Raw genomic sequence first — 13,531 nt, forward strand, 5'->3', positions numbered from 1 at the left:
TCACGAGGAGTCCTTTATTGATATTTATGATACACGCGATTAGTTATTTTATGATTTGATTAAAAAATTTGGAAAAAAAAAAATAGAAAAATATTCGTTAATAACATTTTTTGTTTATTTTTCCTTACAATATTAATAATAATTTTAATATAATGATAATAATTATTAATTAATAATTTTTTAATGAATACATAACCAATTTGAACTTTTTTAAATATTAATTTTTTTTTACAATTTTTTATTAGAAAATGAGAAAAAAAAATTTTTTTTCAGGAATGTTCGTACAAATGTTGTTTTTTTTTATTGTTACGTAATATTTATTGATTAAAAGCATTGTGTCCTGTCTATTTTTATGTTTGCTACGTTTAAATGATTATAGTATACTGTTTCATATGATAACTATTTTTTTTTATGTGAACGTGATTTGCGTCCTACGTAACTCTTTTTCCATTTTTTTTCTTAAATATTTGGCATGCTTTATGAATTGGTGGTAGTTTTCTGTTGAAACGGAGCCAATCACAAATCTTAATTTAACATCACTTTTTTTTCTTGAATTTTAAACAATAACACATGACTGACAAACAAATATATATAATTATAACGATTAATTTTGTGTATAAATAAAAGTCGAATAAAAGTTAAACTCTTGATCGTGGAATTGAGATGAGTGGGAACCACTTGAGAATTTCGTCTTTTAGATCGAAACTGTCCAACGGTAGTTCGACGCCGCCAAGAAATTCATTTTCCTGCAATGAATCGTGAGACCAAACGGTGGCCTGAAGCACGCGAGATCTGATTACTTCGAGTGGCATGCGATATTCCAACTGAAAAAAAATATTTAAAAATTAATTTTAGTATTTTTTACAATTTTTAAAAATTTACCGTCTCCATGAAACTTGGATAGCAATTTTTCCGAACCACCTTCGTCTTGCGTTTCGTTGATTTCGATCGATCTGGTTTAAGATAGACTTTTACATACGTATTTGGTTCTTCGCCATTCGTTTTGATGGGTAATGAGCGGGCATGATGTATCTATTTTCATGAAAAATAATTAAAATTTGTTAAATTTAATTTTTTTTAAGACTTACCATGACCGTTAATGCTCCTCGATGATATTGCAAGGAAAGTTTTAGTTCACCGCCGACACGTTCCGTCAATACTGGAGGAGGACGAACATCTAAAAATAAAAAAAATATTTAAAATTTTATAAAATTTCATTAAAAAAATTATAAAAACTCACCTTTAACTTTCTTTTGATGAATATCGGCTTCTTGCTGATCCCGCAACAGTGGATGGAAAAACGTGTAAACCAAGTCCGAATGCGCTATTTCATCTGCTGAATTGAAAAGTGACACCAAAAACTGTCGAATGACCGGAACGCGACGTTCTGCAACTGTCTTGATGTTACTTCGACCCACATGGATGCCCGTTTGCAAGCTATTATAAAGGTAAATAAATAAAAAAAAAACAAATATTTATATCGAATTTCCTCTAAAAAAATGATTCATAATTGATTTGCTCAAATATTGAATGGAACGTTATCTCATAATATTTATCTACGATTGACCGTGTGGTTGTCTTATCAGTCTTATCTTGTACGAAAAAGATTCCAAAGTCAAGTGGCGACAGAGATGCGACATAAAAACATGTTGCAAACACACCTGAAACACTTTTCATTTCACACCACTGAATCTTATCTCGCCGAAAAATAGCTCCAGTAATTTTTAAAAGTCAGATACTGAATCAGTCCTTTGATAGCTGTGACAAAAATAGCACATTGTTTCGCCGCGAAATATCGTTATTTACAAAAAAGCACGTTATAGGTGCTACTTTACTGATTATTACTCCATCATAGTCGTCATCTTCTAGGCAAACGTTTTAATTTGACATTATTTACGCTTAAAACTTGTTAGCGAGGCGTTAAAGCACTAATATTAGTATTTTTCCAGTTTTATTTACAAAATATGGTCCAAGTAAACAACGCGGAGCAATACGGTAAGGTTCTGTTTTTAATTTAAAATAAAAAAAAAATTGTAAGAAAAATACACAATTGAGCCCATTCAAGTTTTATCATCGCGCACACCTGTAACGCCCGCTGTAGCACACTATTTTATAATAATAAATTAATATTTGCTCAATGACACATTTTGTAATCATCGACACAAAATTATCACACACTGCAAGTCCACATAATGCACATATTTTTTTTCGCGCACAGATACAAGTGTCGTTTCGTGGTTCACAATTTGTTCAGTTGGTGCAGTCTTTTCACTCGTATTTACCGTAATGGGCATCAAATGGTGGTTTCGCAAACGCATCACCTTCGAGCATGATCCTGTCGTCGAGTCAATTGGCAGACCTGGCAGCAGATCGCATCTGCAAGACATTTCCGTCGCTACTACGGGAATTTATCGCCCTACCAAGGACCTTGATGGGTTTGAAGTATCAGAAAGGCCGAAATCGTTACCACGTAAGACATTTTTTTTTTCAAATAGATAACGCCGCGATAATCAAATATTTTTCTTGAGAGTTATAAATCGATTGTGATAAGACCTTTTATGTTTACAGCGATAAAAACGAGACCATCAAGTGGACAACCTTTCTTGCCCGTACGTCACAGCTTTGTTGAAAATACGGAAAAACCGATTCCGGAAGAAATTATTCCGATACCGGCGGAGCGGATTCCTCAAGAACCGCCATCGACGCCAATTTCGGCAGTTAGAGATGATTTTAGTAAACCCGTTGTTGTTGACATTAACATCCCAGACGAAGGCGGATACATTTTGCAGACAGATAATGAGCTGCCTAAACCAGAAGTACGACAAACATTGACTTTGGTGAACTATGAGGATGTCACAGTAGTTAACGAAGTACCGATTCCCAAAACTAGAAAAAAGCGGGAAAGTTCGCCTCCGGTAGCGGAAGAAAATACGGATATTGAAGAAAATTTGAACGGAAACAACGAAATAGTTGCAAGTAGTGAAAAATTGAACGAATTTGAGGCATTTGTGGAGCAAGAAAGAAAAGAATTTGAAACGATTCGTAAATTCATGCGACTTGAATCCGTTGAAATAAACGAAGATGATCACTTGAAAATACAAAAAACAGAAGAAATTGAAGAAACTTCCGTTAAAATCTATGAAGAACTACCAATTAAAGAAGAAACTGAACAACTTCCAGAAAAACTGAAACTTCCTCATCAGAATCTTGAAGAACCTCTGGATGCTTCGAAAGTTATTTCGCCAAAACCTCGCATGCGGAAGGGAATTTTGAAGAAAAAAGCTCCTCCAGTGCCCATTATTGCAGCAGTTGATGAGCCAAAGTCCGAAGAAACCAAAGAAAATGTCGAATCAGTAGCAATTATTCGTTGGACAGAAGATAATGGACCAAATGAAAGTTCAACCGATGATGTTATTACAGAGACAAATGAGTTAAATGTGAAGAAAGAAGTGTCATTTGATCGAAATGAACCAGAAATTATCGCAGAAAAAGAAATGGAAAAGCCAAGTGTGAAAGATATCATCAAAGAAATTGAGGAAGTTACACGAGAATATGAAGAAGAAACGAATTTCAATGAAAATGATGAAAATTTTGAGGATGTTGAGGTTAAAGAAGAGTTCGTTCAAGTCATAAAATTGAATGAAACACATGAAAAATTAAGTGAAAATGAAAATTTTGAAGAAAAAGAAGAATTTGTTCAAGTTTTGAAAGTTACTCATTTGGAGGAAACTAAAAACGAAAAAGAAAATGTGGAAAAAATTGAGGTTCAAGAAAAGTTTGTTCAAATTATTGAAGTGAATGATACAGAAAACAACATGGAAAATGACAAAAATGAAGAAAAACAAGTTTTAAAGATCGAAAGTTTCGAAGATGAAGTCACAAAAGTTCAAAATGGGTTCACGGAAGCAGATAAAAAGTCAGAAAATAATGTTGTAGAGGAAAAATTACAAGTTATTGTCACAATGCCGCCAGAGGAAGACGTAAGAAATTTTTCTTTTAATAAAAGTTCATTTAAAAAAATAATTAAACTTATTTTACAGCCATTGGAGAGTCCAAAGTTAGTCAAGATGATTAAAAATTTAGAGAAAATGGAAACATCTCAAGAAGAAATGTCTCTTCAAGAACTGGAAAAATATTCAAAAATTCCGGAAACTTCATCAGACGACGAGGAAATTATGTTTTACGAAGCTACTGAATCAGTTCAAATCGAAAAATTAGGAGATACGGAAATAATTTCAGTAGAAAAAGATGAAAAAGTCACAGTGAAAGTACATGAAATTCATTTGAAAGACACAAAAAATCAAGTTGAAGATGATTCGATGCAAGAAATTTCAATTTTAACTGTTGAAAAAACAGAAATTCACACGAATAATGACAATTTAGGAAAAAATGACGACATTGAAACCCAAAAATCATCAGTCGATATCGAAATAACAAAACGTGAAGTAGTTTTGATCGAACAAGAACCCAAAGAAAATCTTCAAAACACGTCTGAAGATCTTTCTCCGACAAAAGAACCCGTCCCAACACCTCGTAAAATGACAAAAATCAGCGACGAAAGTCTCCATTTGGAAATAAATGTGCAAGAAAAGGAAGTCATTCAATCATCGTCAGACTCTTGGGAGCCCCAAACTGTCGTTCACAACAATCAAGTGCTCGTGATGACTCCGCCGCCTTCATATCCGCCACCGATGTTGCCGAATTCCTATTTGAGTGACGACTCGGATACGTCTGTCAGTTCGAATGAATATGACGAACAAAATCCCCCGAAACCGCCAAAGAGATACAGAATTTATGTCGTGAATAATTCCGATAGTGAAACAACGAAAGTTAAGCCAATTTTGAAACAACGTCCTCCTCCGAAGAGAGTTTCGTTTGATAATGCGGAGCCAGATGTCTTTTTGCGATCGCCTGATGTGCCAGATTGGAAGGATGTGACAGAGAATGAGACCTTGGGAAGTCCCTTGATGCCGAATGTGTTGAGTGATTTTTCGCCAAGGATACGATCGCATGCGTTTGAAGAGTTTGAGGAAGAAAAACAAGAAGAAAAAGTTGAAAAAGAGACTTTGGATGAGCAAAAATCCGAAGAAACAGTGAAAAATGTTAAAGAAATTGAAGAAAATAACGAAAAAACGTCAAAAACAGAAGAAATTTTTGAAGAAAAGCAAGAAATAGAACATCCCAAAGAATCGAAAGTCACAAAAGAAGCCCCTGAAGAAGCAAAAATCCCTGAAAAATCAACAGAAAAAGTACTTGACATCACCCAACTCGAGCCCGTTAACGATATTCAAAGCCCACTTGAAGAAAAAGTCGCTTATTTTAAAACACTCGCTGAAAAAATTAACGAAAGTCCCGTCAAAACTACTGAAAATCAACCTGAAAACCTAAAAACTCCTGAATTTCCTTCTCAAGAGAAAATTTCTACACAAAAAATCCCTGAAAAAGCCAATGATAAACCAAAAATAATTGAAGTTAAGGAGAAACCTGTTGAAAAAATCGAAACCTACGCTGAAGTAGTCATTCAAGCACGACAAAAATCTGAACCAGCAATTCCCCGACCAACATCTTTGTTCCTAAATGACGCCAAAAAAGCATTAACAAGCACCAACGCACGCAAATTACCTAAAAGACAACTTTCGGAACCAGCTTTATCCCCCCGAGACGCTCTAATGGCACAAATTCGATCATTCGGTGAGAATCAAAAACTAAAAAGCCCAGAAAAAGAGCATTCAAAGGTCAAAATCGATGTAGAAGATACGTTAATTTAATTTCGATGTCTTAAAAAGTGCCATTTATGAAAAATTTGTGCAATAAAACTTAAAAAAATTATAAAAAAAAAGTATTTACTCACCTACTAAACCTCACGAGCGGGAACAAAAGACACAATTTCGAATGAAATTCACAAAATTCCTTCCATGAACGGAACAAATATCCCGGATCTGGTTGATTTTGTCTCGTTATCCTCAAGATGTAAGTATAATATTTCTCCAAATCGTATCGCTTTTGATACCCATGCACCATAACAGACTTAAGTTTTCCCTCCTGTGCCATTGTGTAAGCGCGCGGCACGAAACTCAGCAATTCTCCGCCATCGCCGTCACTCGTAAATCTCATTTGTGCCAAATTATGCAGGAAAAAGTTGAATTGCGTGAATTTGGATTTCAGCGAAATGTGAATCATTTTCGCAAAACTCGCAGATGCCTCTGGATTTGATTGTCCCATCAGCAGAGCGTTTCTCACATAAGTCACCGCTTCCGTTGTCACACCTGGAATGCCACTTGTTGCCATTAACGCGAACAAATTTAACAATAAATTGCTGTGTTTTCGCACAATATTAAAGGCTCTGCAACACAAATCGACAAAATATTGAAATTTATCCGAGGGACGATCGCCGCCATTTATCACATAAGCCATATCCGACGTAAGCACAAACGGCGTTCGATCCCGCTTGAAATTCCCAAACATTTGCGCGTCGCCGAGAAATTTCCCGAAATCAATATGAAACAAATGCCCGGAGGTCTTCAGCATGATATTGTCGTTGTGTCGATCGCAGATGCCCAAAATGTAGGTAGCGACACTATAGCCGGCACAGGAACTCGTGAAATTCGTTACTGCTCTTTGGTATTCGAGTTGACTCGGATTTTGTTTTGCCAGCCATTCAGCAATTGGTTTATCCTTGAATGAGCCAATTAAACCGAATTCTGTTTGGATTTTACGCAACGTTTCCGCATCAGAGACCATTTCAATCATTCCCTTCTTGTCGCCGGTTGGAATGCAATCAAAAGTCACCATTTTCAGGTCGAGCCCTTCTTGCAGCCATAATTTGTCCATAATTCGCACAATTTGGAGCGTTAACATGTCTTGCTGTAAGTCATCGCCACATTTGAAAATTGCTGGAATGAGACCCGGATCGGGACCGGTAAAGTAAATTTTGAGCGGCAACGTGTTTGAATTGAAATAATTGCAACTTTGACTTCGAACGCCCGTAACTTCGAGTCCGGGACCCAAAGGCAACGACGTGGGATGTTCCTGCAAGAGTTGATTGACTTTTTCTACTTCAGTTCGCAGCAACGGCAATCGATGAGATTCCTTTGCTTGTTTCACGGATTGTGCAATATCCGACAATTCCTTGCAAATCATGTTCTGATAAATGAATCTCGAGGCAAGTTTTTCGCCACAAATCGCCAATAACGCTCGCAACATGAGGCGATATCGTCGATGGAATCGTGCTTGATTGACAACTGCTTGATCTACGTTCAGTTCTAACGTGTTTTCGTTCTGTGGAGCCTCGCCAGGTAAGCTATGGGCCAATAACCAATACAGGTAATGAGCGACGCGAGGAGATTCCAAAGCTCTTGCAAGCAAAAGTCGCGCCAGAGGAGACGCTTCGTAAGTTTCGTGCTTCAGTGCTTGCAGTAATTGCGGTAAAAAGTCGACTAATTGATCATTTGAGATTTTGGAGAACCATTTGACGGCGGTTTTTCTCACTTCTAGGTCAGGATATCGTGATAACATGAGTTCCATTGCTTGTAAAGGCTCCAAAGGGGTCCAAGCTCGTAATAAAGAATGCAAATCTCGAACTGAATTGTAATCCCAACTATAGGCAGCGTGCAGGATTCGTGGCAGTGCATTCGGGAAGGAATGTAAATAGTAACGTTTCTCCCACAAAACTTCACGTTTATCCAATTTATCCAAGGGATAACCTTGTTCTGCTGTATCGATGAGTTCCTGCTGCAAATTGATGTCTAAACTGTTAAAATCCAATTTTGGGCAAGGAGGAATATCCGTGTGAGGTTCTGGAAACACTAAAGTTCCTCCATAATCCGCTACTTGAATCCCTAACACAGGAAAATAAATTCCCAGAGGATGTGTGCCTTTTCCAGGTGCAGGACAGAAATATTTGTCTCCCGTTGGAGGCCACAGCGACAAAAGTAAATCTCCTTCGATCATTTTCCGTTCAAAATCGAAAAATTGAACTGCAGTCCATCCCAACTCCATTTTTGTGATGCGCCCTTCCTGCGTTTGGTTCTTCGCATTGGGATCTTGGGGGTCAACGGGCTCATTTACGCACCCGTACAACACGAAAATCAGTCTCGCCTCTCGTGGTAACATATTAACGGTAATTGTCTCGAACCGCAGCCACGAATCAAACTTGAGACGTGGATAAATGCCGCTAATTTCTTCGTTGTTGCTACATTGTCGCACAATTGGTTCGCCTAGGTATCGAGCTCCGTGGAAAATTTGCGCGCCCAAGATGTAATCGTCGTATTTCCAGTCAGGCGGTATGCGATGTAAGAAGTTGATGTGAATTTGCACGGGTCGAAGCATGTGTAACGTTGAAATTTCTTTCTTTTGCGTTGCGATACTTGACGTGTTGACCCAAAAATTCACCCGGAATGCATGCGTGTAAATATCCAACAAATTTCGCACCGCATCTCGTAGTTTATCACAATTCCGTTGCATGGTTTCGAACAAAGTCTTTGGGCGGAACGCTACTTCCGCGTAATTTCCCTGATCGGAAACAATTTCGATTTTGCTGCCGCGATTATCGGACGAATACATGAACTTTCGATGACCCATATCACAAGTTGTCTTCAAATCGTTGATTGCTGTCGAAATTTTCATCGTGTCGATACTGCCGAGTAACGCACAAATCGCTTTTACGGCTTGAACGACACCGGAACAGGCCAAAACTCGCGTCGAAGAGTCACTTGCCGCCAATTCGAGCTTATCTATCTCCGTTTCGAGCGTTTCCAACAGGATTATGAGTTGATCGTAGTTGATGCAAGTCGATGGCTCGCGTGGCAAGATATTTTCTACGGTAATTTCGGCATCTCGGATGTCATCTTGTTGCGTTCGTGCAATTACTTTTAATAATTTTTCAGATTTTCGACATAAACCGAGCTGGATGTCACGTTCAAGCTTGACGCAATTGTGAATGCACTCCAATTGATTCAAGGCGGTATCTCCGGAAAGCCATTCCTGCGCTCCAATTGTCTTCAGCATGTAATCCGACACAGATCCGATGATTTGTCCTTCGAGTTCGCACACGACATGCATGATGACATGTTCAACGGTTGACGTAATATCACAAGTAAATGCCACGGGTTGCCCGTAACCCGATAAAATTCCTTCAATACTGGCAGTACTTGCGCCGCCATTCGTCAAGGCACTCAATTCGGGGTAAACTAACAGTTTGATACTCGTTCCTTCGGGATATTGACTCACGAATTGCGCTGCCAAGACATGCCCGATATTCGTTTTTTCATCATCATAACGGTAATGAGACCTTAATTCGCGAACCATTTCGTAGAAAGCGAGCATTTCACGCGAATAAGTTCGTTTCAACACGACATCTTGGAATAATTTTGACGTTGGCTTTCGTAATTCGACAGGTTCTTCTTCAGTTGGCGTGATTCTCGGCGGTAATGGAGGCGGTTCGTCTTCATCTTCAGGAATTCTATCAGAAGTTGTTGGCAAATACCATCCAATGGGCCTTCCGCCACTTCCGCTCGAAGGGGAAATGGGAGTTTTGTCGGCGCGAGTCACAGCGTCATACACAGGATCGGAATATTGCGTACCGCCGCTGTAGATATAGTCGAAAGGATCGTATTCGGAGTAATAAGATGACTGAACACTTTCTGAAAAACGAAAAAATAAGAGAAATTAGTTGAGGTACAAACAAAAAAATAACAGCAAAGGAACTTTTTTGTGCAAGAAAAAAATAAAACTAACGAAAATTTTATTTAAATCATATATTTCTCTCAAAAAATGTATAAAATAACAATAAAAAAAATAATGGCAGGCCTCAATTTGATCCGAAGACGACAATTTTGACATTTTTCGTTAAGCTAAGACAAAATACTGAATCGTGTTCCAAAAATTCTATTCAAAAAGTTCCTTTACTGTCTATTTTTTTGATAAAATATTTTTTTTCGAGAGTCTAGCAACTACTTTTTATTAGTTTTACCTTTATCGTCTTCGCTTGATGACCGATCGCCAATGAAAAGTGGGTCGAAGGCCTCTAAAACACTAACACGAGAGCTGTAAAAGAACAAAATTTTTAATAATTATTTTATTTTTAGCTAAAAAGAGACTTACTCATCAGCGCCGTTGCTTAAATCAATCAAATCTCCGCTTTGATTTCGATTTTTCTTGCGTAATTGAACACTTTCAGCCTCGAAATATCCCTTTGACGATTGATTTAGTGAGCCAGTCGAGTTGGATTGTGGCAGCTGCGATGAATTTGAGCTACTTGCTGTTATGGCAGCGGGACTTGAAACGCGCGGCGGAATTGCAGGTGCAGTTTGTTGATACGTATTTTGTCCTGGCATCGAATTGCGGGGAGGAAGCTAAAAAAATTAATGGAATTTTTAATGAAATTTGAATTTTTTGATGAAATTTGAAAAAAATTACTTTTGGTGCAGCTCCCGTTGGCATCGCTGTCGGATAAATACTTTGATACGGCGTTGAAGAGCCAGATGAGGCATTTGAGCCGTACATGGAATACGGAGCAGTTCCGTAATATCCGGCATAGGTTGGTGGTTGCGCAGGAATATATCCCGCGGGACGAGGCACTACAGCGTTATTAAGACTATATAATCGTTGTAATTCATCGGGCGTCAATGGCTTTTTCGTGTCTTGTGATTGTTGTTGTTGCGGCGGCGGTAATTGTGGATAAAGTTGAGCAACTTGCGTTGGATTGTACGGCACTATTTGCATTTGTGACTGCGTTTGGAAACCATAGGAGGGTGTTTGGGGCGGAACACGAGGTGCAAATGCGGGATGCGGCATCATCGATGTAACATTTCGTACATCTTGTAGTTGGGTATTCAATCTAAAATTACATTTTTCATTAAAAATTTCGTTTTTTTCATGATTTCAGATAAATTTAGACTTACTTATGCATATCCTCGACCAACTGCTTAAAATTATCGTGCGCCTCACTCTGTGGATCTTTGGGCTTTGTAGGCGATGGCGCATTAAAATCCATCAAATCCGGCACATCGCGATTTATTTCGGGAGGTCGTATCTCACTCGCACGTCGAGGCACATTATTATTGTTGTTCCCAGTTGCAGAAGTTGTCTTCCACGTATCCACACTGCCTCCAGATAAAGGTCTGCCCAATCTCCGTTCAAGCTGCTGCTTATATTCGCGCAAAGTCACATCATTTATTGTCGTTCCATTATTCGAGCTCGTTGCTGAACTGTAACTGGATGTGGTTGAAATGCCGGCAGCTGTTAGTCTTCGTTTCTGTTTAAATTGCTCCAAGGCATGCGTTTCGAGGGACAAAGCTTTTGCCTTTTCCAATTCAGCCTCAAATTGCGGATCGTGGTCGTCGTTTGCCTTGTAAGACATTTTTTGGACCCCCGAAAAGGCGATTTTTTTTCTGCTACACGATTGTTTTCTGCAACGAAAAAAAAAATATTATTATTACGAAAGTGTTGACACAAAATATTTGTCTTCTTTTATTGCTGTGTTGTGATAAAATTATTTAATAAATTTACGTTGCTATCGTAATTTTAATTAAATAGAAGGTGTACGAGCAAAACTAGAACGATAAGAAATTTTTTTGTCGAAATCAATGGAATGACCATCAAAATTTTTCGCTAAACTTCGGTCAAGGAAGTTCAAGTGCTCGCACACATTAATTATGTCGCAATAAATTGTTAATGAGTCAAATGGGCAATGAACTTTTAGCTGAATTGAAATTTATAATCGTCGATTTTTGCGAGTTTTTGATGTATTTCGTTCATTGGCGAGCCGAATTTGATGCGCGTTTGGTGATATTCACTCAATTAAGACCCCTTTTTGGAATAAACAAAAGACATAATATCGTCCAACAGGAAATGGGTGTCAAACATTTCCATATAAACTCGGCCGCCCACAATTAAGTTGAATTTTTGCACAAACTACCGGTTTTATGGGTTAATTTTTGACTTACACTTATTCTCGAAGGTAAATTGTAACAAAATAACAAAAATTTAAACAATTAGAACGCGTTTCAGTACATTTTTTTCGTGTAAATTTGTGGATTATTTTTATTTATTTGTTGTATTAAATTGAATTTGCCATCGTTGATTCGAATAAACGTCATCTGTTTTTGAGGGCTCGGAACAATATATATTTTAAATTTTGGAAAAAAAATTGTTTTTTTTTTTGAAATTAATTTTTTATCTGAAAACCTTTAAAAATTTTGACATCTTTTTTGCTAAAGCTTCAAATTTTTTTTTAATTTTGGAAAATATTGAAAAATTTTTAATTTATTTTTTTTACCTGAAAACCTCTAAAAATTTTGACGTCTTTCAGAAATTTTTTTAAACTTAATTTTCTCCGTATTTTCATATAGGTAGATGAATTTTCATTTAAATTAGGAATAGGAAAAATTTTTTTTGAAATTCAATTTTTTGGCAGTTTTGAGTTATAAAATGATAAATTAGAGCCCTCTGACAAATTTTTATCCATTTAGAGCAAGATTTGACAAAAATTGCTTTGACACGGTTTTTGACACAGTTTTTGACATAGTTTTTCTCTTGATTTAGTTTTCAAAATAAAACTATGTCAAAGAAAAATTTTTTTTTCAGTTTCAATTTTTTGGCAGTTTTGAGTTGCAAAATCATTAAAAATGATAAATTAGAGCCCTCTGACAAATTTTTATCCATTTGGAGCAAGATTTGTCAAAAATGGCTTTGACACAGTTTTTGATTTAGTTTTGCTCTTGATTTAGTTTTCAAAACAAAACTATGTCAAAGAAAAAATTTTTTTTCAGTTTCAATTTTTTGGCAGTTTTGAGTTGCAAAATGATTAAAAATGATAAATTAGAGCCCTCTGACAAATTTTTATACATTTAGAGCAAGATTTGACAAAAATTGCTTTGACACGGTTTAGAGCCTCTGACAAATTTTTATCCATTTGGAGCAAGATTTGACAAAAATCGCTTTGACACTTTGACACAGTTTTTGATTTAGTTTTGCTCTTGATTTAGTTTTCAAAACAAAACTATGTCAAAGAAAAATTTTTTTTTTCAGTTTCAATTTTTTGGCAGTTTTGAGTTGCAAAATGATTAAAAATGATAAATTAGAGCCCTCTGACAAATTTTTATCCATTTGGAGCAAGATTTGACAAAAATTGCTTTGACACAGTTTTTGATTTAGTTTTGCTCTTGATTTAGTTTTCAAAACAAAACTATGTCAAAGAAAAATTTTTTTTTAGTTTCAATTTTTTGGCAGTTTTGAGTTGCAAAATGATTAAAAATGATAAATTAGAGCCCTCTGACAAATTTTTATCCATTTAGAGCAAGATTTGACAAAAATTGCTCTGACACGGTTTTTGACACAGTTTTTGACATAGTTTTTCTCTTGATTTAGTTTTCAAAACAAAACTATGTCAAAGAAAAAATTTTTTTTTCAGTTTCAATTTTTTGGCAGTTTTGAGTTGCAAAATGATAAATTAGAGCCCTCTGACAAATTTTTATCCATTTAGAGCAAGATTTGACAAAAATTGCTTTGACACGGTTTTTGACACAGTTTT

At 36.6% G+C, this 13,531-nt stretch overlaps 2 protein-coding genes across 2 annotated transcripts; one reads left to right on the forward strand and one right to left on the reverse strand.

The window, feature by feature from the left end:
• Positions 1 to 208: 208 nt before the first annotated feature.
• LOC134833981 (phosphatidylinositol 4-phosphate 3-kinase C2 domain-containing subunit alpha) lies at positions 209 to 12,051 on the reverse strand. The gene is made up of 10 exons (XM_063848494.1): positions 11,946 to 12,051; positions 10,902 to 11,408; positions 10,417 to 10,837; positions 10,102 to 10,352; positions 9,971 to 10,044; positions 5,852 to 9,641; positions 1,241 to 1,437; positions 1,089 to 1,177; positions 883 to 1,032; positions 209 to 824 (listed from the first exon to the last, which is right to left on the reverse strand). Exons 2-10 carry the CDS (start codon positions 11,357 to 11,359, stop codon positions 639 to 641), a joined length of 5,616 nt encoding a protein of 1,871 aa, XP_063704564.1. The 5' UTR covers positions 11,360 to 11,408; positions 11,946 to 12,051; the 3' UTR covers positions 209 to 638.
• Positions 3,618 to 5,802, forward strand: LOC134838477 (muscle M-line assembly protein unc-89-like). Its single transcript, XM_063854017.1, has 2 exons — positions 3,618 to 3,980; positions 4,041 to 5,802. Exons 1-2 carry the CDS (start codon positions 3,816 to 3,818, stop codon positions 5,766 to 5,768), a joined length of 1,893 nt encoding a protein of 630 aa, XP_063710087.1. The 5' UTR covers positions 3,618 to 3,815; the 3' UTR covers positions 5,769 to 5,802.
• Positions 12,052 to 13,531: the final 1,480 nt, after the last annotated feature.

The sequence above is a fragment of the Culicoides brevitarsis genome, chromosome 1 (assembly GCF_036172545.1).
Source record: "Culicoides brevitarsis isolate CSIRO-B50_1 chromosome 1, AGI_CSIRO_Cbre_v1, whole genome shotgun sequence".
Taxonomy (NCBI): Eukaryota; Metazoa; Arthropoda; class Insecta; order Diptera; family Ceratopogonidae; genus Culicoides; species Culicoides brevitarsis.

Excerpts from the sequence above, each read along its gene's own strand:
- LOC134833981 (XM_063848494.1), bottom strand. The coding sequence starts at position 11,359 with ATGTCTTACAAGGCAAACGACGACCACGATCCGCAATTTGAGGCTGAA. Across the intron at positions 1,178-1,240 it reads TCATCAAAAGAAAGTTAAAG|ATGTTCGTCCTCCTCCAGTA; the intron begins GTGAGTTTTTAT and ends TTTTATTTTTAG. Across the intron at positions 1,033-1,088 it reads GAGGAGCATTAACGGTCATG|ATACATCATGCCCGCTCATT; the intron begins GTAAGTCTTAAA and ends TCATGAAAATAG.
- LOC134838477 (XM_063854017.1), top strand. The coding sequence starts at position 3,816 with ATGGAAAATGACAAAAATGAAGAAAAACAAGTTTTAAAGATCGAAAGT. Across the intron at positions 3,981-4,040 it reads CAATGCCGCCAGAGGAAGAC|CCATTGGAGAGTCCAAAGTT; the intron begins GTAAGAAATTTT and ends CTTATTTTACAG.